At 40.4% G+C, this 26,575-nt stretch overlaps 1 protein-coding gene across 2 annotated transcripts in view; it reads right to left on the bottom strand.

Moving 5' to 3' along the window:
- Positions 1–14,360, bottom strand: part of LOC113138657 (netrin receptor UNC5C) — a 169,721-nt gene extending 155,361 nt beyond the window's left edge. For both annotated transcript variants that reach the window (XM_026321261.1, XM_026321262.1), the window contains exon 1: positions 13,815–14,360. In XM_026321261.1, coding sequence (XP_026177046.1) covers positions 13,815–13,932 — 118 coding nt within the window. In that variant the 5' untranslated portion in view covers positions 13,933–14,360. The remainder of the gene's footprint in view (positions 1–13,814) is intronic.
- Between the last annotated feature and the right edge of the window lie 12,215 nt (positions 14,361–26,575).

Raw genomic sequence — 26,575 nt, 5'->3', positions numbered from 1 at the left:
TTAGGTACAAATTTTTTCCTCTCATTCAGGAAATAAAGTTCCCTGTGGTCGAGATGATTCATAAATCATACAGTGAACATTTTAGACAGACAGTGTTTTCGATAAATTCTGCTCACCCTCACTCCTAAAGGCAAACTTATCAGAGACACAGTATCTTAAAGACTGGGTGAATAAGTGGAACTATCTACATGACAAGACACCATTTGAAAATATGTTTTGGTCATTTCAGTGAACAGACCCTCTAATATTGATGAGATCAGGATTTTGACTACCACCTAAGCTCTATAAAGCTCAGGTCTCTGTAACCCTGATGGCTAAAGCTGGTCTGAAACTCTAAAGCATTTTGTTATCTTACCTCTGTGCTCGGTAAATAATTCATTGGACACACCTCCCCTCCTTAGCTCTGACGACCAAAAGAGATGGTACTAAAAGCTTAAAGGACTTAAACTTGACTATACAACAGCACACACTGCGGGGGAAACTATTCTGGGAAGGTGAGGGCTGCTCTTTTCTTTGGAAACCTGCAACATAGACGTCTTTCACCTGAAGATCAAGTAAGGAGCAAGCAAACTCTTACATAACAGTGCTGTGCTCAATCATTAGCACTTGGTCATTCAAAGAAAATAAGTATTAATAATCAAATTTCTATGCATGGTTACTTTCAGAAAAGGCCATTATGTGTGGAATCTTTTCATTAAATCATGGTTAATCTATCAAATGTTAGCAACAAAGAGGTACAGTATTTTTTAAATTAAAATGTCCTTCCCTCCTGCAGATCACCAGTCACTGAAAGAATGCAGTAAAGCACAGAAGATGCTACCAACATCAGGAAAAGAAAAAAAAAAAAAAAACATCAACTCAGAGCTGACATGTTTGTCATTAGCTTCGAGTTCACTTGATTTTCAAACTAAAAATAAACTTTTGCAAGTTGCGAGTTGACTTGAGGCCAAAACGGCAGCCCTGCCCTCATTTTCTGACAAGACCTCAGCAGTGAGTGGAGATAAACCAAAACCCTGGAGGGGCTCAGAGGAAGAAGCAACACAAATAACCAGAGCAACAATACAAGGATTTGGAGGAGCTAGAGAGAGCCGTGGGCATTGTCTGGTTTTAGTCAGCTACTTTCTGTTTCTTTTGAAACTGTTCCTTGGGTGTGGATGACATTTGTCAGAACAGAGAAGTGGGAAAACACTTCAAATGTTTCTGCAAAGTTTTCCTCCTTGTGTCTTTTGTTAAAAGTTTAAATCTGCCCTTCCCCCAGGAAGGAAAGAATGAAGGAAGGAAGGAAAGAAGAAAGGACAGGAGGAAAGAGACTCAGACCAAAGTGGAGAAAGATGAGAGCGAGTGGAAAAAAAAAAAAGACAGGACAGTATAAAAGGAGAAACAGAGATGGATTCAGAGTGAGGAGAAAACTCAGACCCTTATTTCATCTTCTTTTGATGTGGTGGAATAATTCTGCTGTGACACTATGACATAAGTCTTATTCTCATTCATCTGCCCACAGACAAAGTAACCCCATACACATGACATCATTGGCACAAATGCAAGATATATAGCTTACAGATGGCTGCTTGCCACACATACCATGAAGCATTTTTCAACAAGCAGGCAACAGCGTTACAATTGCATGCAGCTGGTACAGTTTTAACCAGTTTATTAGGGGGTAGATGTCCAAGCATAATGTTGTGCCGCCTAATCTCGAGGAAGTTATGAAGCCTGGATGGAGATATGTTAGCGGTGATGAAGAAACCACGGCATCACTGTAATATTAGTGCTGAAATACATGGTCTGGGCACTCTAAACTAGACTACATGTAAAAATGTCCCAGATATTGTCCGAAAAAAAAAAAAAAAAACAGGTCAGGAGTCTAAATAAATAAATAAATATATATATATAAACAGAAACTGAACAATAATAATGCAAAATGCGGTAACACATGCATCAAAGATTGAGGATAATGAATCGCTGTAACTGTACAGGTGGCTGGGCCTGCCTTTCTGAAACTTCAACTGCCTAAATATCAGACTGGTCCAAGACAGTGACAAGATTTACAAAACCTGCCAAGAACACAATAACTACTGCATATGGATACACAGTGCCTATCCGCACTTCTGTTTTAACTGCCAAAGTAACCGTTCACTGCCACTGAGTGTGTGAGTGTGTGTGTGTGTGTGTGTGTGTGTGTGTGTGTGTGTGTTGGCTATCGCCTTGCATGCTCGTGTTCAACAGGGCAGAGACACTTGTCCCAGTACTCTGTGTGGTGTCAGAGTGTGTGTGTGTGTGTGTGTGTCTGTGTGTTTTTCCCCAGTACTGGCCAGCCAATTGAGCCACATGTCATTGGACGGTAAGCCAGTTTGTGGGCTGAAAACCACTACACCAGCTGTGCCTTGGGGAGGTGATGATGATGGCAAGAGAAAAGTTAAAAAAAAAAAAAAAGAAGCAAAAAAGCAGAAATATCTGTCTGCAAGGAAGAGCTGTGAGTGCAAAAGTCACTGCATGTGTTGGATCACAGCCTCAGATATGAAACTCCTGCGTGCCATTGTGATCTTTTGATGTACTTCATTAAATGTGTGCTCCACTAGCTGTATAAAATAAATTTGCCTCACCGCTAGCTATCAGGGAGAGATATTTTCTATTATTTCTGTGAAAAGACAGCTAAGCTGGGTCTCTGTAATGAGCTGAGAATGCAACAAAATGAGAATGGGCTCCAAAAATTGCACGAAGATTCAAAAGCCCAAGTAAAAGCTTGAACCCACAAAAAAAAAAAAAAAAAAAAACCTCAAAGGTCCAAATACAAAACAAACCATTTTTCAGTTTGACAAGTAAAGAACCGAAGTGCTTAACTTGTGGAAATAGGGTTCTTTATAAGATCAACACAGGAATTAAATTAAATCAGTTCTACTTTTATGTAAAATGTGCTGGCGTATAGCTCCTGGACTACAAGACTTTTTACATTGGCAGTAGGCAATCGTTCCTTTTGTTGCAGGAAGTGATTCAGACAGGACTGTATCATCCAAACCAGCCCTCATTTGTAATTACCAACTTTTCTGAAAAGAGATCTTAGTAAAACAAATCTAAGAAAGAGATGCACGATAAAAAGGCATGTCTGATGCTGTGACTAATGCAAAATAAAATGCATTGATTAGAGCTAAATGATGCTGGGAAAATTGAAAACTTAAAAGAAGTGCTGCTGCAAACAGAATAAAACAGTGCTCCTCATTAGTGACTAAGCTGTTTACATCAAAGTATCACTGTACATTCTTTGGGAAAAGTCTGGCTTACCAAAAGTCTGTTATTTAGTAAAGAATTAATAATTGCAGACACATATCATTTGAAAGAGGGAATTGTTTCTTACCTAATTGGGGTCCAATTTAGCTCTTCTCTTGTTTGATAAACTTTTTGATCCAGCGTGATTAAAACTTTCCTCAGATCAAGCATCTGTGTGTGCCTTTGACTTCTATATTAAATTACATTCAGATTTCATCAGATGTCAGATCATAGCAGGGAGCACCAAACCTCATTCCCCCAAAAACACAGATAATGATGTGATACCTCAAGATTTCATGAACAATGTGTCAGATATAGTCCATCTTTGATTTAAATGTGTTCATCCTCTTAAGGGTGTATGATCATAAAAATAAGTTCAAATACCTAGCTGAATCAATAAGACATTAAATGCTGTATTTGATTTGACAGATTTGCGATGAAGTATTGTAGTTTAAACAGCCCTGTCAAGGGAAAAAAAGGCAAATATAATGACTGTCACCACATTATGACCTGCAAAGAAGCCCATTTCAGGACAAAACAACAAGCGGTGAAATCCAAGAACGGCATGACGTGCATGACGTGACCTTAAGCCTTACAGAAATCCATGGGGATGGAAATACAAACCACCACAAAAAAAAAAAAAAAAAGTAAGAAAGAGCATGAAAGAAAAATGAAAGAGTGATTTTTAGGTTCAAACCAAGGTGTTTTTTTAATAAATGTCAATAGAGGTTGTAAAGACAATACTGTACAGAGAGCCAGAGGGCTCAGAGAAGCACAGCTAGCAAGTTAGCACACACATGTGCAAACACACACACTGTGTGTGGGAGAGAATCAATGAAAACAAAGCACAGCTGAAGCATGCTATAAACAACTGAACAAAACAAGTCAGGAGGTCTGTACTTTTATAGCTGCACTGCTGAGTCACAATACTGAGCACCCATAATAAAAACTGACTTTCACTCTGAGGTTGGTGAAACACTGTAGAAAAAAAAAAAAAAGACCTTGAATCTCTCAATCATTCAACAACTTATAAGCCTTCACCCAGTGACCCAATCACAACCCCATTTAATTTAAGCCTCTTTGGAAACTGTATTCCCCTAATAAAGTAATATCTGATTATCTCCACTAGCAGCTGACTCACTGCCTATTCAAAGTGGTGCTGGTGGTTGAATTTTAAAGCTAATGAATAAAGGCTTTTAGAGCATATAATTAAATATTAAATTAAAATTTGACATATAATTAAAATTTTAATCAAACTCTTTCAAATACAAATAAAAAAAAAGCTTATAACATGAATAATGTATTTTGCGATGTGCCAATGAACAATGCATTTGTTTAATACATCTCATGTTTCTATTAGTTCTGCCTACTCAGATGGTTGGTTTCTATGTATTCTAAAGAATCTGCACAGAGAGGGAGGTTTCTTCAAATGTGCAGTTCCCAACATTTGTGTACAACTCCTGTTTCCAATATAACACTAATACCAGCGTGACCCCGTCATGTCTTTATTCATACTGCATTGTTCTCATTTCACTCAATAATAAAGTGATTTCCCTATAGGAAAAGCAACATAAGAAGCTCTGCACAGCAAACAAACGCACAGACATTCAAAAAAAACATGCAATAAATCACAAGGTATGAATTGAAGACCACAATAATGTAGAAGAATAACCTGCGGGGAAAACAATGTCCAATCTGTTCTGTGCAGTCTACCAAGGAAAACAAATAAATTCACTTTATGTTTCCATACAGAAACTTGTGGAGACAAAGGCAACCAAACTTTCAGACAATAAGCCGATACATTTTTCATCAGCAACAAATCCTTCCACAGAACCCATAACTCTGACTCAGTGTAGCATCGTCCACACATTCTTCAGACTTGTTAAACTAACTTTTCAGTCCGTTTCAATATGAAGTGGGGTCACTGTCTTTGGTCCTAATGTAGCTCTACTAATGAAGCACACAGAGCAAAAGATAAACCCACACTTTACACTTGTAAAGTTTTATCACTTAGTCTTAAGCAGAGTGAGGAGTCTGCTCGATTGTAATCTTGTATACAAATATTTTAAAAAATGGCTTCTGCGTGGGCAGCACGGTGGTTTAGTGGTTAGCACATTTGCCTCACAGTAAGAAGGTTGAAGGTTTCCTCCCACAGTCCAAAAACATGTATGTCAGGTTGATTGGTGACTCTAAATTGCCCATAGCAGTGAGTGTGAGTGTGTGAGGTTGTTTGTCTCTATGTGGCCCTGTGATGGACTGGTGACCTGTCCAGGGTGTACCCCTGCCTTTCACCCAAAGAGAGCTGGGATAGGCTCCAGCAGATCCCTGTGACCCTGGTTAGGAATAAGCGGGTATAGATGATGGATGGATGGATGGTTTCTTTATGTCTCTCAATCACAGACAAAGACAAAAACAACCACAGACCAGTGTTCCACACGCTATTCTTCTTTCCGTTTCATATGACAACCAGGTCTGATTTTCACAGAAGCTGCATGTTTGTTTGCATTTTGTCTTCATTATTTGACAAACATCCACTTAACACTCTGGTCTTCTGAACATCTTCTGCTGACATGGACTGAGTTAACCATGAGCTCACTCTTGACCTCTAGAGGTCCTGAAACTGACCAGTTTAAAAGTTAGTGATCCAAACACCAAAGACACCGTGTGACTGTAACCTAAAGTGGGGTGTAATTATTCATTCATCCCATTTTCACAGTTTTGTTAATCAAATCTTTCTCCCGCTCTCTGAGAACTGTGATTAATTACTTACCCTGCAGTCTTTCCCTCACACCCACGCCTGATATTCTTATATCCAAACCAACTATACTGCATCTTTCTCCCTCCTACTCATTCACCATATTGCTCTGCCTAGGTTTTCTGATTGCCTGCCTCTTTTATCCTTATACAGTATGATCACTTTTTTCCCCCCAAAGAACGGCAAGATTTTTACAGTGAAGCGTCATTATTCTGTCTCGTCTCTCCACCTAGAGTGTCTTCCTACCTGTGCTCCTCTGAGGGAGAAAAAAAAAGAAGGCTCTGTGAATGGATAATTCTGGAAAATAACAGTGTGATATTTCACCCACACGCGCACATACACACATATACGCTCACGCACAATGGACACACAAAATGTGCCTTCTCAGCAAAGTACTGCCCATATTCATTAGCCACTTAGAATGCTGTGTTCAAATGAATCAAAGCAAACTGCTTACACGTAATCTTGTCACCCACAGAGAAAAACATCCCGTGTTCCTTACAGCTGGTGCAGAGCCAATGCAAGTGAAAGGACTTCTTGTATTGTATTTAAGTCTACTGTATGTAGTGTGTTTGTGCGCATTTGTACCAATCATAAACAAAAGCTCACTGAATTGAACAGGGTTTTTGTGCATTCGTGGCTGTCTGTGCATGTGTACATGATACGCCCTAGTTTTTCCTAAGCCTGCACAGGGCACAGTACAGTAAATTACATCACGTCTACAACAGGAGGACCAGCAACCGAAAACCTTTTTACAACACATGCTAAATCCCCCTTTTCATGGCATTCTACAAAATTACAAACTACTCTTTTAAAACAAGCATAACTTCTGTGTGCTTGTGTGTTTGTGTGCACGCATGTGTGCAAAGTGCAGACATAAGCCCAGGAGGTAAAAAGTTACAGTGGTGATTATAGTAATTATGGTTTCAGGTTTTTGCATATTCCTTCAGATTGCCCACTAGATTACCAAACAGTGTCGGCACACAGAGAGAGAGTGGTAAAAAGAAAAGAGTTACTGTTGGGGGTGAAGGAAGAGGGGGTTGGATTGAAAGAACAAGAAAAGGGTGGAAAAAGAGAGGAAAACGTGCAGAAAAGGGGATATGAAAAGTAGAGTGGGTAGGGGAGTATAGAGTGACAAAGAAGGAGAGAATGTTGGGGCAAAAGATACAAAGAGAAAGACTAAAACTAATCCTTCAGGCGGCTTTCCAATCCAGCTAAGTCCACTTGCTCCTTCTCTCTACCTCACCCCAGTCCCTCCTCTCTCCACACTCAACCAGGAGTTGAATGGGATTTTACAGTGCTGCTTTGTGTCCTATCAAAAGAAGCGTGAATGTCAAATTCTCTTAAGAAAAAAAAAATATCCCTATGTTACAGCTCCTAACCTTGTCCCTCCTTTCTTTTTTCTTTCTTTCTGTCCTTCGCCCAATACCGGACAATGCATATAACAAGCTTTCAGTGGAAACAAAAAGGACCCGAATCCCAGCCTTGTGGACCCCCTGTTGCGACAAGTTGTCTTTTCTCAATGGCAGCTTAATTACATATTCATGGTGACACAAATAAGACTCTTTCTCCAACACACAAACACGACACGCAGCCAAGACACCCAGCACCCATCTGCTGGTCGTGTGTCTGCCCTCAAGGAATTGTTCATTCACACATATTTTGAAATACGGTTTTGTGCGTCTTCGCATGTATGTGTTTTTAAGGAGCAACACCTGTGCAGTGCCATGGCTCATAAGGTTTAACCCTGCACAAATCTGTGATAATACTGTTACAATGGCACATGCATACCCCAAATCTACAGCCTGTCTTTAATATGAGTGCCATGAGCAAAAAATCTGGAGACACAGCAGATTGGTGCTTTGGCATGAATCCAAAGTGTCAAAGACAGACACTGGAAGGGGCAGGGGATTAAGCTGAAGAGGCAGAAGTTGGTTTCTTCACACATACACACACACACACACACACAGAGGTAAAAAAGTGTTTCTGGTAATCGCTTGTCTCCAATAAGCGCCATGTGCTGCTTGTTGTTTTTGAAGCAAATAAACCAGCCCAGGCTATTTACTGGAGGTTTTACGGTATCAAATAAAAGGAATATATAGACCATGAAAAGCCTAAGCTGCCGGCTGTGGATAGAGGCGAGGCCTTAAAACAAAGAGATACAGAGTGAGATTTCAATGGCGAACAGCTGGCATGGTGTGGTGCTCCATTTCTCTACCTGTCTCTTGCTTCTTGTTCAGTTTCATCTATCTTAAACCCACACATGTATGTATGTATATATGTGTGTGTGTGTGTGTGTGTGTGTCTAGGCAAACTCTCGCCCCCTCTCTAGCTGACTGATGAGTTTCAGTGACACACACACACACACACATACACACAAAAACACAATGTCCTGCTGCTTGTGGCCCCTGCTCAGAAGCACAACAATATGTCCACTGTTTGGACCACATTCTAATTAAACAGCATAAATCTAACTAGAGAAAGGGACAGAGTGGTGAGAGACAGCCACAGAGTAATAGAATAATAAGAGAAAGCTAAAAGTCAGAGAGGCGAACACAGTAGGTAACAGAGGGAAAGGAGCGAAAAACAAAAGCAGGACAGACAAAATAAGAGATAGTTTAAGAGAGAGAAAAAGGGACAAATGACACAAGAGGGGAATTGAGATGATGGACAACAGAACAAAAATCTGCACCCTGGCACTTAGTGGCAGCAACTCACTGAGACCCACTGTTTGTTATGGGAATCAAAGATGCCCAGTTATTCCTGGCAGGTCATTGAAAAAAATGACAAGATAGATGAGAAGAATAGGCACAATATCTAGCTTGAATGATTACTTTTAGGAACTTACATGAACATGTGACTTTTTAAAACTAATGTTCTGGTAAGCTTATTTACTCTAATATTCCATAGTCTTCCTATGTGTGTTTAATCCTAGAGTGTGCATAATACTCTATGTCTTTACAGACAGTGAGTTAATTGTATATATTTAATTTGGTGATTAAAAACAGTAAAATAGGCTTATAGTTTTTGTAACAGGACAACATGGGACCAGTGGGAACTATATAGTAGGCCATTGATTGGGAACAAACAGTGTTCTCTCAGAACCTCCCCCCCAAACACACACACACACACACAGACACACACATCTAAGTAAAACAAAAAGCCTGGAAATGAGAGCCCCAAATGAGGCCTTAGGTTTCAGAGGCCATGAAAAATTCATAATTCCAGATCTTTACATGAAACTCTAGAAGGAATTGGGCCTAACAGCAGGAGACACTGGGAATCCGTTTCAGAACATTTAGCTTCTCCTAGGTTTTTTTCCCTTCTTTTCTTTAGCTCAGCTCGTCTCTCCAGTAAACATGCATGCAAACACACACCGGACACACGCAGGCGCGAACTCTCATGTTCTATCTTGGGTTTTCCCCTGTTGAGGGTAAGTGATAGTAGTGTGACGCAGCCTGTCGACACAGACTTTTGAAAACCAGGCTTCTTCAAAAACCGGATTTTATCTCTGCTTTCCTCAAAGAAAAACATGCCTTTAAAGTTCCCTGCCACTACACAAACAACTCATGTTCAGCCGCTTCAGTTTTCAAAAAAGGCAGAGCTGCAATTGCTGTGCTGTTTCTAAGTAAACCATATATAAAATTCATAGAACTATATAGGTGGACTGACAAGGTTCAGCGTTTTCACAGTCCAACATAATATCTACTGAGTGAATGGATGAACATGCAAGGCCACGTAGGCAAAAAGGAGAAAAAAAAAAAAAAAAAAGGTCAAAAACCATTCAGCAGCGACATAGGACAGAGATAAATATGGCAGAAAAGATGGGTGAAGAGTCTATGAAATGTACGGATGAGTAAGCAATGATAAAAAAGAATTAAAAAGAATAAAAAAAAAAAAAAAAAAGGCAGAGGGTGAGACAAATCTTCCGTCACTAGGCTGCTGCTAGCAGCAGGAGGGTCTTCGATACAAAACAACCCCAGACACCGTCAAAGGCTTCCTTTCACATACTCCTGTGAACGCCTGTCCGAGCTCACACACATGCGCACATTTGCACGCTCACGCACACACGCACACAAACACACACACACACACACACACACACACACACACACACAGCAAAGAATGCAGCATTGTTTGACCGCAGAAATAGCTTGCTGTGCGTGAGTGGATGTGTGTGTGGCAGCCAGTCAGCTTGTCAACTCCTAGTGGAGTGATCAAAGCTGGTACAAACCACCCAGAGAGATCTCTCCCTTCCTCATCCATTCATCCTTTCCCTGCCTCACTTCTGTCTCCCTCTCTCCCTCTGATACAGAAACAGCATCAAATTTATACATAAAACCTGCTTGGCCAATCGGATTGTGCTGGCTGGAGTAGCACAGCCAATCACATTGGCCTGTTTAGTTCCAATAATTCCCAGCTGTCCCCCTACAAGCACTGAACCCTGGATGGCTACAGTGCACCATGGGACAGGATCAGAGCATAATGGGAGACAGCATGGGAGCTCTGGCAATATCATAATGCCAAGTGTGTACACATACATACACACACATGCAACTAAATACCATGTGAGCTCTGCTGGAACACTGTTATAATGCCAAGTTCACACACACATGCACAAAATCACACTATCTCCCACATATAGACATGCTGGCATACACACGTGCACAGAAGCACACACGCTCCATAGGCGTTCTCCGAGAACATCCCCAAGCTGCCAAGTTCATGAACACAAACACACACACACACCTCACAGTAGCACTCTTAGTACATATTTACACCTCTGCACCACCAGGTTCACACATACACACCTACACACCAACATCCACCTGTACATACGCACACACGCATGCACACACACAAACTGTGTTGCTTTTAAATCAATTTTGTTGTTCAAGAATATTAAAGTAGAAGTTGTACCTAGAAGTATCAGATTTACAAGAAAGTGTGCGTCAGAGCTGAAAGACAACATGTAACCAGAACAGGCAAACAGTGGAATCTGAAATGACGGAGGCTGCAGGCCCGTATAAAGCTGAAACACACCAAATGTTTTACACTAACACCATGTAGCAGCTGGACTGTAGAACTGGGCTACGCAGCAGCTCAGTCATCATAATAAACAAGGGGACTTTTCAGACTTCGTAGAGTGATCCTGACACTCATTCATTCCGGATCAAATGTAAGGGAGCTTAGCTAATGGCTTTTTAATAGGCCCAAAGGCTTGAGGGTGGGGTTTATTTTGAAGGCTGACACTTGCACTAAGCTGGCTACAGAGGATCTTAACGCTCAACTCCCACTATACATACATGTCTGTGTGCTAGAGACTCTTCAAATTCTATAGCTATGCAAAGCTTGAAGAAAGAGGACAACAAAACTGATTAAATGACTTAAGAGCTTCGAAAAAGTTCACAATTAGAGGCTTTGAATAGACCTGAACTTCATCTAGAAAAACTTGGATTTAATCCATTTTGTGAGAGCTGACTAAAATGGAGTCTTTGAAAAATAAAAAATAAAAATCACTGGAAGAATTCTGCACATTAGTTTGATCTCTCAGCAGTTGCAGGATAATTTTCACAAACACCATCATCATGAGAACCATTAGTGATGATGTCAAAAACAAACTAGTTACTGAACTTATCAAACCGCATCATCCACAGTGTAGTTCAAGTGAAGGCAACATCTGACACTGAGCAGTATAATTTGTGTTTCCCATTCAAAGACAAAATACACACAGAAAAAGTGACATGCAATCACAAAGTTTTTCATTCAAATAAAGTCCTCTACCTGAATGCATTGGGAACTGAATCCAGTGCTGATGTACAGAAAGGATCCGCTATGTACACAAAACAACTTCCACACAGTTAGGTCAATGTGTTTGTGCGTTTGTCCCATTCAATAGAACAAGTAATGGAGCGACTCCTCAAACACAAAGAACTTCAGGGGCACGAGTCAAGTTGTTCAGAACAAAGAAATAACAAGCGCAAACATTAACAGAGGAATAAAACCAGGAGGGAGAGTTAAAAAAAAAAAAAAAAAAACCTCTTTCAAAAAGAGGGAGCAGAATAAGTGGAAATCTGCACTTTTCAGGAGACTGAAGTATTTCATTGTCCAGCAAAACACTAATTGCTTTACTTCCCAAGGATCAGATTTCTTTTCCAAAGTCAAACTGAGTCGCATGTTGGTAGCAAGGGGCAATTTAACAGAGTTGGGTGAAAGCCTGTTCAAATTGTGTCCCTAAATTGCGAAGCATCGATTTAACAATAAACCAATAGAACGGTCATAATGAATATCAGTGGGTGTTGCTGAAATGCTGCTCCCCCAGGCAATGAGAGAAAGGTGGCAGCAACATCATGTCCAATTACTGACCAAATTCAGCATAAAAACCCAAGGCCAATCAGTAATGATGATACTAATTCACTGACTCCATTCTGTTGTGCGCCAGGCAACTTACTGTATCCTCTCAGAGGCTTTCAAGTAGCATAGTAGCTGCGTAATGGAGGGCAAAGATTGGAGTAAGACTGAATCCTAAAAGGACAGTATATTATAGTTGAAAAGGGGATGAAATGGACAGTAAGTGGCTGTGATAGGGGCAAACTTAGGCTCCTGACATCATACAGGAAAATGTGATGAATTAATCAGTTTGGTAAAACAACATAACTGCTGGTCATTGGTGTTTTTGGACGATCATTAAAAAGGCACAAGTTGTCCCTGAGAGGTCAGAGCTGGATGGAAGATTGTTGTTGAGCAACACATCACCCTCTTGAGAACTTCACAGAGCTGGAGAAACAAATAAAAAGCCTTTGTGTTAATAGTAAGATGTCAGGCTGCGCATTCAGGTCGAGTCTGTGACCTGCAACATCCACAGCAAACACCAGCGGCTGCGCGACCGCGCGCCACTTCTCAGAAATATCACTTTAATATTCCCATTACGCTTCACATGGGGCGTGTAACGCACACACGGTATTAGTACACAACACCTCGTTATTACGACAGCCTGGTTTTCTATATAGTCGTGCTCTCCTATTTGGTGAGCTCCCTTTGGATATTATCATGGAGCTAATGATGGTGTGTTTAGAATCTAGTCATTCACCTCACCCATAATGTTTGCAGCCTGTTTTTTGGGGGGGTTTTTTTCTGGACGCTTCAGATGTGAAATCTGTGTAGTTTCCTATTCGCCCCTGGCGGATGTGAGTGTTTGTGACTTCTGATCAATTTCCCAATGAGAGCAGGGAAGCGTCGGCTCTATTTTGCCAAGTACTCTGCAATGAGACATTAGACGCGTAATCGTGGACTCCGTGTCCAGCCCTTCACAGTTTTACCTCAATTTAACTGCGACCTCAGAGCTGATTTATACATTTGTATGAGAAACAATCCTGAGAAAAAAAAAACACTTCAATATGAGACCAAAAGTCTCCGTTTGTGTCTCGGTAGTTTTATGTCCCCAGCCTTTCTGAATGAACCGCATAATTGGTTCAGTTATTTAGCCTGTTAGTGGTTTCTCGCAGAGAAACGTGGGCTGCGAGTTGTGCCTTTCAGTTTGTACAGCACACCTGAAGAAGGCAAGGAAATGCGCCTACTTGGTCTACACCTCAAGAGTCCGACCATAAATCATCCGCTCATCAGCAGCAGCTCATTTTAAATCAATTTAAAATACTTCCATGACAGCGGTACTCCTGTTAATTGGCGCGGCGCCACTAACGCACAGCTGCATCTCGGACACAGAGGGAGACGATCCATCGGCAGCAATCAAGGTAAATTTCAAAGGTCTGACAGAAGAAGCGGTCTCCCGCCTTACCTTGGCCGGCTGCTGGTTGCACGAGCAGCAGGAGGACCAGGATCCCCGGTGTGGCGCACATCCTCACCAAACTGCAACCCCCGTGTCCTATTCCACTTCTCTGTCCACTTTTCCCCATTACAGGCAACGCGTAAAACACATAAACGCACAAAACTCCACGGTGAGGGAAATGAGAACACTCCCCTTCCCTCCACCACAGGATCTGCTGATTAATCAAACGAGTCCAAAAACCAAAGGTTTATAGGTGTACAGCCTCTAGCGCCGAAGTCCGAGTCAAACGGCGCAGGTTAAGCTGTGAGAAGAGAGACTGGCGTAAACAACCACGGGGTCTCTTCACTCGTGTCAGCGGTACTGCTGCCTTGCCACTAAGCTCTGCTTTCTCTCCGTGCGCTCTCTCCTTCTCCACTCTCCCCGTTTACGCAGAGAGAGAGAAATGCCACCGCCCTCTGGCTACCACACTAGACTCTCTCCCTCCATCTGTGCCGTCTTCTGCCTCCTTCTTCCTTCTCTTTAACAACACTTTAAAAACCACATGAAAAATTAAAACTTCCGATTTGCACTGACATTGTCGCCTGTTTTATGACAAAGCGTCTTTTCTTCCGAACCTTACACCACATTCAAAACTCATGTTTCCCTGTACAGACTTGGAGACACAAACTGTTTTACTTTCCCTTGATTATTATATTTCTTGGCGCATTTCAGTGAGCCGTCATACACCTACTCTCTTGTATCTTTTCTAATTCACTGTATTCGTCTATTGTTTCCGCGTGTACGAGCGCACGCGCTCCAAAGCGCTGCCCTTGTCCGGTCCAGGGAGCCACGTTTGCTCACCGATTGATGTCTGCCCCCTGACGGCCACGGCCGATGGACCTGCTGAGGGATGCGTGTTGGAAAGGTGTATTTCAGTAGACATGAAGCCCTTCGCTGCAGGTAAGGTACACTGAAGTAAGAGTTTGTAGGCATGAAGAACATTCATTAATATAATGTAAGAAAATCAGAATTGATTTTATTTTGCTTGGTGATTGTGTACAGGAGACATATTAAAACTAAGTTAAGGCCACTCACATACTGGATATTATCCACTTCATCAGTGTGAATTATTCTAAAATGTGAAAAGGTAAGAAATGATGGAAATTAACCTCAAAACTCATCAAGAGTTAATGGCTGACAAAAGTTTTTTTTTCTTTTTAATAAATGTGACTTCAAAACCTGTTTCTGATAGAATAAAAAAATAATTATTAGCAGCCAGAACATCTTGAAACATGATGACATGTTGGTTTTACTGTGATGATGTCACACTTCTGTCAATGTGGCAATAGGACAAAATACCTGTGTACACTTCTCTGCTGCAAAAGTATAATTCAGTATAACATATAGTACATTTTTTAGTGAACTTCCAACACTGCAGTGTCACCTTCTCTGGCTACTCCAGAAAAAGATCCCATTTGAGTTGACTGATAAATAAACTCAAAACAAGGTCAATGCATATTTGTGTGTTTGCAGCACTCACTCACTCACTCACTCACTCACTCACTCACTCACTCACTCACTCACTCACTCACTCACTCACTCACTCTCACACACACACACACACACACACACCGACCCACCCACACACTCATGCTTTCAGCTAACATAACTCAACAGTGTTGCTGCACAGTCATTTGAGCAGCACAGCCTGGATCATGCATTGTAAATGGCAATAGTAAAATATGTGTTTGGTGCCATTTGTCACTACAGCAGCCCCACAGCTCAGTGACTACCACTGGAAGTAGCAGCTACCCGCAGGGACCTGTAAAAGCCTTTTTATTCTGCCACTTTATTGGGAATGGGAAAGCAATAAGTTACACAAGAAACATATGGCACACTTGGATATGGATCAACACTTATACTAGCAACAGTTAATGGCAATGAGATTTTCACAGTTCCATGTGGTGGTACAACACATATACAGTGCATTCAGACCCCTTCACTTTTTGCACATTTTAATGTGTTGCAAGTTTGACTTTAAATGGTTAAAATTGCCATTTTGCCCACACACGGCATATAAACAGAGTGAAAATGTATTTATTAAAAATTAAAACCTAACATCTCTCATTTATAAATCCTATTGATTGGACACAGAGTAGTTTAGAGTGAAGGGCATAAAATGTCCCACAACTCACACTGCATGTCAGAATAGAAACCAAGCAATGAAGTTCAAGGAACTCCCTGTGGATAAAATTTGGGGGGCGAGACATAGATCAGGGCGACAGTGTAAAACCATTTATAAAGCTGCTAGAGTGCCAGGAGCACAGTGGCGTCAACACTGTTAATCCAGACAAGTTGACAAGTCATTACTTTAAAAGACTTAATAATCAATAATGGAGAAATAAACATAAAGAGCCTTTCATGTACCAATTCCAATTTAAAACTGTACTTATGCATTTCTCAGGGAAGCACAGGTCTAAACATGGAAGCTGATTTGTGGGTATCAGCTGTTGATTAGTTTGGTGCAGTTGAGAAATGAGACCAGTTAAAAGGTACATTGTCTAAGGTGGGTTCTTTGGTTCCTCCATCACAACACTGTTAAGATGTTTCCTGCTTTTGATGAGCTCAAGTGAGAAGAAGCCATATTTTGGGCCAAAGCTTCGAAACGTTTTGTAGCACGTGTCCATCAGTCCAAGGCACATTGTTTACACTGTCACAGAGTTGAAATGGGATTTTAATAGGTTTCTAACACTTTTGATGGTCTGGCCCAGTTCACATTCTACATGCACATTCCTGGGAAAGCAGACAGACCACAATATTGTTTTAAACTTTGAACGTGAACCTGGTTCCTCCTCCTCACTTTTCACACGTCAGATAGTTATTTCCACTACTGTGAATTGGAGAAGTGCATACTGAATAACTCCTCCACTTGAACACAAAGAATAAAGACTGCGATGTATGTGTGTGTGTGTGTGTGTGTTACCCTTTCTGCCCCAGAGCCCACAAGCTCTACTCTTAACTAAACCCCCCAGAGTTTGTCACAATCTCCTCTTTTCTTTGAATGTGAGCATCATCAAAGGCAACCCAACATCATGTTATTCACGATTATCATTATTACAGAAGCAGATATACAGTATCTGGAAAGTTGAACATATTTTCTCATTGATTGCCTGCGCCTGTTATCCATAGCTACAAAGACACAGCAGTAATGAGAAGGGGAGAGAGAAGACGGCAGAGAAGAAGGCATAAGAGGATTTCACCACCTTGATGATGCAGAGAAGAGGGTAAAAGAAAAGTATATTATCATCCACAGCCCTAATTTTAAACATCCAGTGTCGGTGTCAACCTTATTATTGATGCAGTGCAGTTATTTTCAGTACAGAAATTGGTTTTATTTGGTTTAAAGAGAACAGTTCCAAGTTTTAGAGACTATTCTTAATTGCTTTCTTTTTGAGAAGATCAATATCTCATATCAGATTTCTGGCTGGGTGCAGTGACTCCCTAGAGTCTTACTGTCACTGTGTGGTGCACACATCTGTGCACTGAGGTGTGAGGCTAATCTGGAGGGATTTTGAACATATGTTGAAGCAGTAACCAGCATCATTTGATGTTAACATACTTAGCAAAGATTTTTACTCTGTTTTGACAGTGAAGGAGAAATTAATGTCTGATCTTTGCTGTGGCTTCACCCTATGGTCAGGTGATTGTTCTTGACAGCTTCTAGTAAAGAGTAAAAAAAAAAAAAAAAAACGTGATAGATGTGAATATAAATAATTTACTACAGGGGTGGGGGACTGCTCATCACATTATGCTTTTTGAAAAAAAATCCAATCCAATGCTCTGCTCCAAGCAGCAGCTGCAGATGGTTCACAATGAGCAGTGAGCAACCAGCATGTTGCTTATGAATGTTTCAGAATGAGAGATAACACTGACTGTAAACTTTCATCATTCAACCAGTCCACTGTTGCTTGGGTGAAGCACAACTTTCACTTCTTTTCTGTCACACAACCAACAGGAAGGACTCACTACTAAAAACAAAACTACCATCATTATGCTTTTTGGCTCCTAAATACAATGATATTGTGCTTCATATTACTAATCCAGTTTGCCTAAGGTTCTGGGGTTATAATTATAAGGGAAACTGTTCTACATAACCAGAAAAACAAACCTTAAGTCACATGTTTGTATGTGGAGGAGGGGGTGGTGTTTTTGTGAGAGCCGTTTTATAAAACAGGAGCTTTCTGGCTTCTGGCTCACTAATTGAATATAGTTAAAGAGCATCCAATTCCTTGGAAAGTTAAACTTCTGACAGTTTCAAATTACCAGGTTCACTTCTCTTAGCATTAGTCTTTTGTCATTCTTCTTGCTGCCTATAGGAATAACTAACATGCTGTCAAGTGTACCATCGCCTATGCTATCTGTAATGTAAGATACAACAGAGAGTGGGCCCCTCACGGGGGTGACTAGGTTTAATCTCTTTAAACAGTTACATAATGGCCCCCAGTTCACGTTTTAATCAGCGAATAGATGGCTGTGCCCAGGGACGAATAATCACATCTATAACTTTCTAATCTAATATCCAGCTACATTCAAGTGGATTAGAGCGGAGCAGCAAGAGGAAGGAGGGGCATAGGTGGTACACCTCCACGCGAGCCAGTGTTTGTCGAAGGATTTATCTGTGCGTTATTTTGAGATAGAGAAAATTAGACAGAGAATTATTGCGTTTCTGTTAGCCTACCGATTTTGCACGCGTTCGCACATACATCCATGTGTGTATCCCCAACCATCTATTTCAAGAGACACTGTCCACAACATCAATACTTTCAGATCACTTTTGATTTTAGTCGTTCAACAGGATGTTTGGTGATGACTACTGACAATCTCATTCCCTAGATGGCTCTGTGTGACCCTCGCTGTGTGCCGTACACAGGGTGGAAGATCACTGTGGAAACAAAAGTGAATCAAGAAATTTATCCAGACAGACAGATGGACAGATAGCCAGAAATCCAAGGAGAGAATATATCAGTCATCAAATTGAATTGCTTCCCCACACACACACACACACAGATAAAAGGGCTGACTCACATCAGAGGATTTAGCAGGAAAAACAAAATGCTGTGGCTACAATAAATTAAATTGAAAATCCCGGTAAGAATGTGATCTCATAGTCAGTAAAGAGTGTATTATACATTTATCATGAAAATAATGTTGTTTGTTGTTTTATTTGTTTACATAACTACAATCTGTGTAATGGTCTAAAGATACAATGAGAAAAAGGCATAGGGAAAATCAATGCAATGTTCATTTCTTAATTGAAAGTCAGACTTTTTTCACCTTCATCATGCCGTGACACAGTGCCATAGATTTTACTCAAGAGACCAGTAAGACAGACTTTATGTTAACAATAAAACAAGGAGGCTACAACATAAAAAAGCAAGGACATATGGACAGGCCTCTGAAAAGCTAACAAAATGAGGAACAAAGTGGACAAAACATATTGTGATGAAGAAAGAGACAGACACTAGAAGGGAAGAAGGTGGCAGGCAAGCTACAGAGCCACCTATAACAGAGAAAGAAAGAAGAAACCTAAGTGTTGTTAATCTAGAGCAGGGGCCCCTGGTCCTCGAGAGCGACTGTCCCTCTTGGTTTCCAGCTACCTTATCCCTGCAGTACCTGGGAGTGATGCACATGCTGAGAAGGCAATACACACTCCTGCCACAGACTAACATGCAGAGAAAGGCAATATTACACAAGTAAGTCTGGGAAGACTAAGAATGGAAACTAAAACCAATTTAGTTTACAAGAAAATTCCAGGAAGTGGTGCAGGACCACATAGTTGACAATTAACATCTTTTATTTTAAAAAAACAGATAAACAAAGCAATAACAACCTTTCCTTATTCCCAACTCAGTAGGGAGGGGAAGCAATCGGGGACAAAACCATAGCAGGTTTCTTCTGAGGATGACTTGCCAGCTACTAAATAAAAAGATGTTTTCTTTTTCATCACATTTTGGTAAACATGTGCCTCTGCCAGAATATGTTGGGTCCAGGATATGCTTTATCAAATATTGTATGATGTCTAACACGCCATTTCTGGCAGTGGTGATGGTAAATTTAGTCTGCCATCTTCAAGGGAATCTTTAGACCACCCTGAGAAACACTCCACATTACTTGTATTCTCAAATATGGACATTTACAGAATTTAAGGTGTCCACAATTACCACCAGCGCAACGAAGTCGTGCTTTTTGCTCTTTGCAAATCTTTGTGAGGAGACGTGACGTTTTGTGAATGCACTTCACATCTCAACCATTCTCTTTCAGATTGTGCCACAGGATTTCTAAACGGCACCTGACACACTGCCGGTGCACGGTTTGGGCTGATTTTTCTAGGTTGTATTAGGTTTAAAATGAGGCGTGTATAAATATATGGAGATTTGTTTTTTAATAATTGACCCATTAACAGTGGCAGATTAGAAGTCAAGAACAAAGTCACTGAGAGATTCACAAGAGAAGTGGTGCAGAAAGCAACAATTTCCCAGCGGGTCTGGGGCTACAAGCTGGCATGTCTGTGAATATGCTTCCCTCTTGTCATGGTTGTTGCCACACATGCTGAACAGAAGGTTGGTCCTTCTGAAAGTTATTATTTACAGCCTGTATTTTGTTATCATCAATACAAGTTCCAAAAATCCTAAGAAAAATGTTTTACAGTTTAAATAGATTTTCTAGCACATTTACCACTTTGGAGGGGTGGACCAATTTTAGAGGCACAGACACACGAGGATTTAGGGCATCCCATATATAACTGAAGCAGAATGCCCGACAATGGTTTTATTTTAACAGTTCATGGACCAGTAACACCAATTTGTCAATCTTACTAAATTTAAATGTATAAATTTAATTCCACAAAGGATCCTGCTCTGTAAGACAGTGAAACCTCATAAACATAGTGATGGCCAAACAAAATTCACTGTTACACCACTGTCATTTGACAGATCAGCTCTGTCATGCAAGATGACACTAGCCTCCCACCATCTGCTTCTACTGCCTACCAGAATATGCTGCTGCACCATGGGTCAGTGGGTGGTCCTGCTTCACTGCAGCATCAACACTACAAAGATTTTTTTTATTACTAAACCACAAAGCTCAGACAAAGTCAGTTATAGAGCTCAAATAAAAACCTGTTTATGATGCTCAGATATATGCACTGTTATTAAAAATGTGCAAGTTTAGAAAAGCAGTGCTTCTATAGAAATGTCAGCATTTGAAAGAAAGTCATTGTTGTATTTGGACTAATAAATAAGAGCAAAACAACGTTGTGTTACACAAAATCCACACAGATCAGCAATAGAGCTGGCTTGAATGAAAGTACAGAACATTTCTCCAAACAGTCAATCCAAAGCCAGACTGGAGGGCTCCTTTACATGTGTCTGTCTCTATGTCTCGTGTACACAACTTAAATGATTTGATGGTACAATGCATACATTCAAGGAAACAAATAATCAAAATGACTGTGCCTAAGGAACAACCAAAACAACACTGACGAAGCAACATTACTCAGAAAACGCCTTTCCTACTATGCTACTGCTGCACACTGATTCCAAATTAATCTTAGTCTGTTAGGAACGAGTTGATGTATTCTCATCATTACCTGTAATGGGACATACTCCAAGCATGTTTTTCGTGCTTCAGTAGATTGCTTGTGAACACAAGATGGCTTTTTAAGAAAGATGTCACACTATCACTTTCGTTAGCTCTCTCTTCTGCGAGCTCTCCCCAGAGAAATACCGTTGTACCTTCACAAATGACATTTCAATTTGTGTGTGTGTGTGTGTGTGTCTAACTAAAAGCTTCAGCAAATCCTGCTTGAGCTTAAACATATTTTTTTTAAAAATGTACAGGGCTATAAAACCCTTACCACATTAACTTTCCCAAATTTGTTAATTGTAGGATTTCAACCAAAAACGATAAACCACTGGAGGCCCTGACAGATGCAGATGTGCTACATGAGCCAGAAAGAAACAACAGTTAATTCCTTCCCTCTTCCTAGGTGTTAATGTCCTGGCAATCAGCCCAAGTGCTTTTTGATTAGCACATTATTAATTCATGCACATTCCCCGAACCTCAAATCACACTTAATCACAACTGTGATTCCAGCAGTGACCAATATTGATGTAATTAAATAATTAAGAGCAAGCGGCTACAACATCCTCTTTTTGACTGCAAGGGACAGAGAGAAAATGATGTTTTAATGATATAAATGGGGAAAAAAGCAATCAAACTGAGCTGATAAGAGGCAGGATCAAGAAAGAGGATGCAGTGGAAATATTTGGTTAAATAAAAGTCTCAGTCGGGATATCTTACTTCAGCCTCCTTTAGTTTATATTGGACAAGAGGGACGCAGCTCCAGAGAGCAGAACTGAGTGTAGGGTGTTGGTTCATCATGACAGTGGCCTGAAGTATAGAGCCTGAAGTGTCTCTGGGACCAGTCTCTAACTGTCCTTGAGTGGCCCAGCCAAAACCCAGGCGTAATCTCCTTAGAACATCTGTGGAGAGACCTGAAGATGGCACTTCACACTTAGTTTAATTTAGTTATTTATGTTTGAGGTGTTTTTGATTTTTGCCTGCAAGAAAAGCACTTTGCACTCGGTGAGCTGGTGGGTGCTAGTTATTAAGTCTTTTTAGTTTACCTGCTGTGGCATTAACAATAAAGTCTCTTCAGGATAATTTAGCAGCCTGCTTTCAATGCTTTGGCATTGCATGGTAATTTCCTTATATTAAAACAGAGAAATGTTGTCCATATCAGGGTTATCCTCTATCTGTGCCTGTAAAACAACATTTATTCCTCTGCTGTTCATTTGAAAACAAGAGATTTCCTGAAAACCTGGCTTTTTGGAGATAAGAGTTGCTCATGTGATGGCTGTCTGGATGCCTGATGATTTCCATCCCCGTACTCTTATCTCCTCATTTATTCCCCTGAAGATGAAAGAAAACAGTTTGCAGCTACTTACTGGGACCCTGCAACACATTAGTGGCTACTGCCACGGCCTTCAAAGCCTGTCTCTGTGTGTGTTTGTGTGTGTGTGAGACAGATAGAGAGATAGACAAAGTGAGAGGGCTCTGACTTGTGTTTGTCCACACATCTATGTGTATGTAAGAGTTACTAGATCCAGTATGCCTGTGTCTGTTAGGGTGTGCTTGCTGACATTCTAAAGAGGTGTAAGGTCAAGGTTCATGTCAGCCAGACTCAGCTGTCACCCCCGGAGTCTTTATAAAGTCCCCCACAGCTCTTTCAGCTGCTGTTTGAACATCATCAATCTGGCATAGCCTGTAAACCTCAAGGCTGTGGAGGTTCACAGACACTCTGGTGAGCTTTTTTTTTTTTTTTTTTTCCTTTGGACAAAAAATATCTTTTTATTTGTGACTGAATGTCTGGAAATGGCTGAGTGGTTAGCACTGTTGCTACACAGCAAGAAGGTCCTGGGTTCACAACCCAGCCTTTCTGTGTGGAGTTTGCATGTTCTCCCTGTGCTTGTGTGGGTTTTCTCCAGGTACTCTGGTTTCCTCCCACAGTCCAAAAACATGTATGTCAGGTTGATTGGTGACTCTAAATTGCCCATAGGAGTGAGTGTGAGTGTGTGAGGTTGTTTGTCTCTATGTGGCCCTGTGATGGACTGGTGACCTGTCCAGGGTGTACCCCTGCCTTCCACTCAAAGAGAGCTGGGATAGACTCCAGCAGATCCCTGTGACCCTGGTTAAGGAATAAGCAGGTATAGAAAATGGATGGATGGATGGATGGCTGCATGCTTAATACTTTACAAGGCAAATTAACAAAACCCAAGTGGGCACTAACAAGAGGTATATTGAGGTGTGTTTTTATCGAGGATGTCAGATTAAGAAAAATGTTTATTAACACATGAAATTAAAAGTATGATTGATTGATAAATTTACCTAAAGTGACATCTTGATCTCACAAACAAGCTTCAGAGGTTATGTCAGAATGAGCAATGTCTTGGCAAAAATATGACTTAGTAAAAAGATGGACAGAGGAGAAGTGGATGTTGCTGAGGGAGTAGTTTGAGAATACTTGATGGACGTTTGAGATCTTTTTATTGATTGCAGTTAAACTCTGCACTCTGTTGCAACTGTTTTAGGAATTCAAGCTGACTGTGAAGAAGCAAGCAATAAACATCATCTTTTATGCAAAGAGCTCATGAGTTAACTTGATCAGATTTTGAGTGAAGTAGTTCAGGAATTCACACTTACTCTATCAACAAAGATTAATATATTAATATAGTAACAGATTATTGTTAATAAAAGACTATATTATGTAACGAGTCATCCAGATTAAACTGTCCTCCCTCTGAGACATATTAGGGTTTTGCCCTGCGAATCAATTGCCAATCACTACTGCAAAAATAGAAGCATTTAATTAACTGCTATAACTGCATATATATATATATATATATATATATATACATATATATGTATTCCATAATTCCAATTGAATTAAAAAATATTATTTCTCTTTTTCACAAAATAACACCAGTACAGGTAAAATCCTTTTACAGTTCAGAAACACAGAGCAAAACTTTCTTTGTCATAAGTGGATGATTTGAGAGAGAATATTTCACGATGAAGGTCGTCTTTTGTAAAAATTCAGTTAAAGTTATTAAAATCAATATCAGGTTTGTTGTGTTGTTGCAATGCCACTCCATTTGCCGGATGTTGATAAAACTTTAGCCTTACAGATGCCTGTAGAGCATTTATTATTATTAAAAAAAAAGTTGCTTCACAGTTTCACAAAATATTTTCACGGTTTATGGCGGGGCTATGTGGCACTGAATGCAAAAAGAGAGAAATTTGATCAGAGGAATTGAAAAGTACCACAGAAATGCTATGTTCTACTGCAGTGCCAGTAGAAGTGCCAAGATATGTGTTAGGAGTATTTTGCCAGGGAGGTCAAAAACCTTCGATAATTCCTGCTAAAAAAGGAAGAAGATAAGAAAATATGGTCACTATTTTCAAAGAAAGACAAAAAAAAAAAAAGAGACTACATGACACTGTCCTACTTGTTTGGTGTTTATAGGAGCATTTTTCCCTGGATAGTTAGGGCTTTCATAAATCCCACAGGCCATATTCCTAGTCTGTAAAATAAGATAAGATAAATTAGAAATGCATTAATCCCAAAACAAATTATTTTACCAGTGACTGTTTCAGATAAGACAAATAAATATAAATGAAATAATCTATATATACAATTGTATATATACAAATATAAAATGAGATATGGAAATAAATGAAAGTAAATGAAACAAAATATTCTACATCTGTAGGAACAAAAGTATTAATTGGAAATGGTTTTGCATCAAAAAACACTAAGTTCCTTCAGGTTTGTTTGCTTGACTTTACTGAGTTTTGATCTCATGTCTGTTTTCTCTTCTAGTAGAACAACACATGCAAACCTCTCTCACAAAACCTTTTGACTGATCAATGCACATCTTCAGAAAGACTCGCAGTTAGCCTGCCATATCCAGATTGAATGGATGAGGGATACTGTGAAGGGAGCAGAAAACAGAAGGCAGAATATACTGAAAATGGGCTGGCTGGCACTGTGATGCAGTAGCTTCGGGGGTGAAAAGCAAAGAAGAGCGAATCAGGCTGTATCTCAGTAATAGAAATGAAGTGCCATCCTTGTGTTTTTCTCTCTTGCTCTCCTGCTTTAGCCTCAGTTGGAGGGTCTATAGGAGGGAGCCTGCCTGCGGTGGCCTACCTGACAGCATGTGGTCTGGAGAGCAACCTTTTCATCAAGCAGTGGACCTGACTGTTGTTAAAACATGCCATGGGCTAAAGGAGTCCAGGGGCAGGGAGCCACACGGCATGGGGGGAGATTCCCGCATGAGTGATGTCACCTGCCTAAACAGACACACACTCTCTGTGGAGAGCAAACTGAGTTCTTAAAACTATCAGAAAACTTTCTTACTGCATATAAATGAAATTATTTTGAAAGCTGAACTGCTTCTGTCAAATTGCATTTTATTTATATAGCCGAATATTATAAATCATACATTTGCCTGAAGGGGCCGTACAAGCTGTACAGCTTACAACACTATCATTAAACCCTCACATCAGATAAGGAAAAACTTCCCCAAAAAAAAAAACACCTTTAAAGGAAAAAAAACATGGAAGAAACACCAGCAGGAGCAACAGAACAACATCCCTCAACTAGGACGGCAAACATGCAAACGTGCAATAGATGTCACAATAATAGAATAGAGCACTATGGTGAAGTTACATTATACACCATTAGAATGTCAACATTACTGAATATAAACATATACAAGAGCTATAAACACTGTGAGTATAGACTCTACACGCACACAAAACCCAAGAACAGCATCCATACATACAGGAGAAAGGAAACAACGAGAAAGAGACAGGGACAGCATGAAGGCAAGGGAAAGAGAGACAGACTGGGAGTACTGGAGGATGAAGATCTAGATCTAAAACATCTGGAACTGACAGCCAGCGAAGAGAGAGACAGAGAGGTCGCAGGATGGTTGACGGTCCAGCACAGAGTGTGAGTGAAAAGAGGCGCCAGGGAAAAGAAAAACTGAGAGAGAGAGAGAGAGAGAGAGAGGCAGAGCTTGGGCACTCTTGTGTTAGGGGAAAAAATAAATGTTGAAGATATAAAGATGAGTTTTAAGTCACATTAAATATGTTAAACACAGTGTCTCTAAAACCAGCCGATAGTATATCTTGATGTTTTGTGACACACAACAGACTGTTATGAA

Source organism: Mastacembelus armatus, chromosome 9 (assembly GCF_900324485.2).
Source record: "Mastacembelus armatus chromosome 9, fMasArm1.2, whole genome shotgun sequence".
Lineage (NCBI taxonomy): Eukaryota > Metazoa > Chordata > Actinopteri > Synbranchiformes > Mastacembelidae > Mastacembelus > Mastacembelus armatus.
This window is presented reverse-complemented; position numbering and strand designations above follow the sequence as displayed.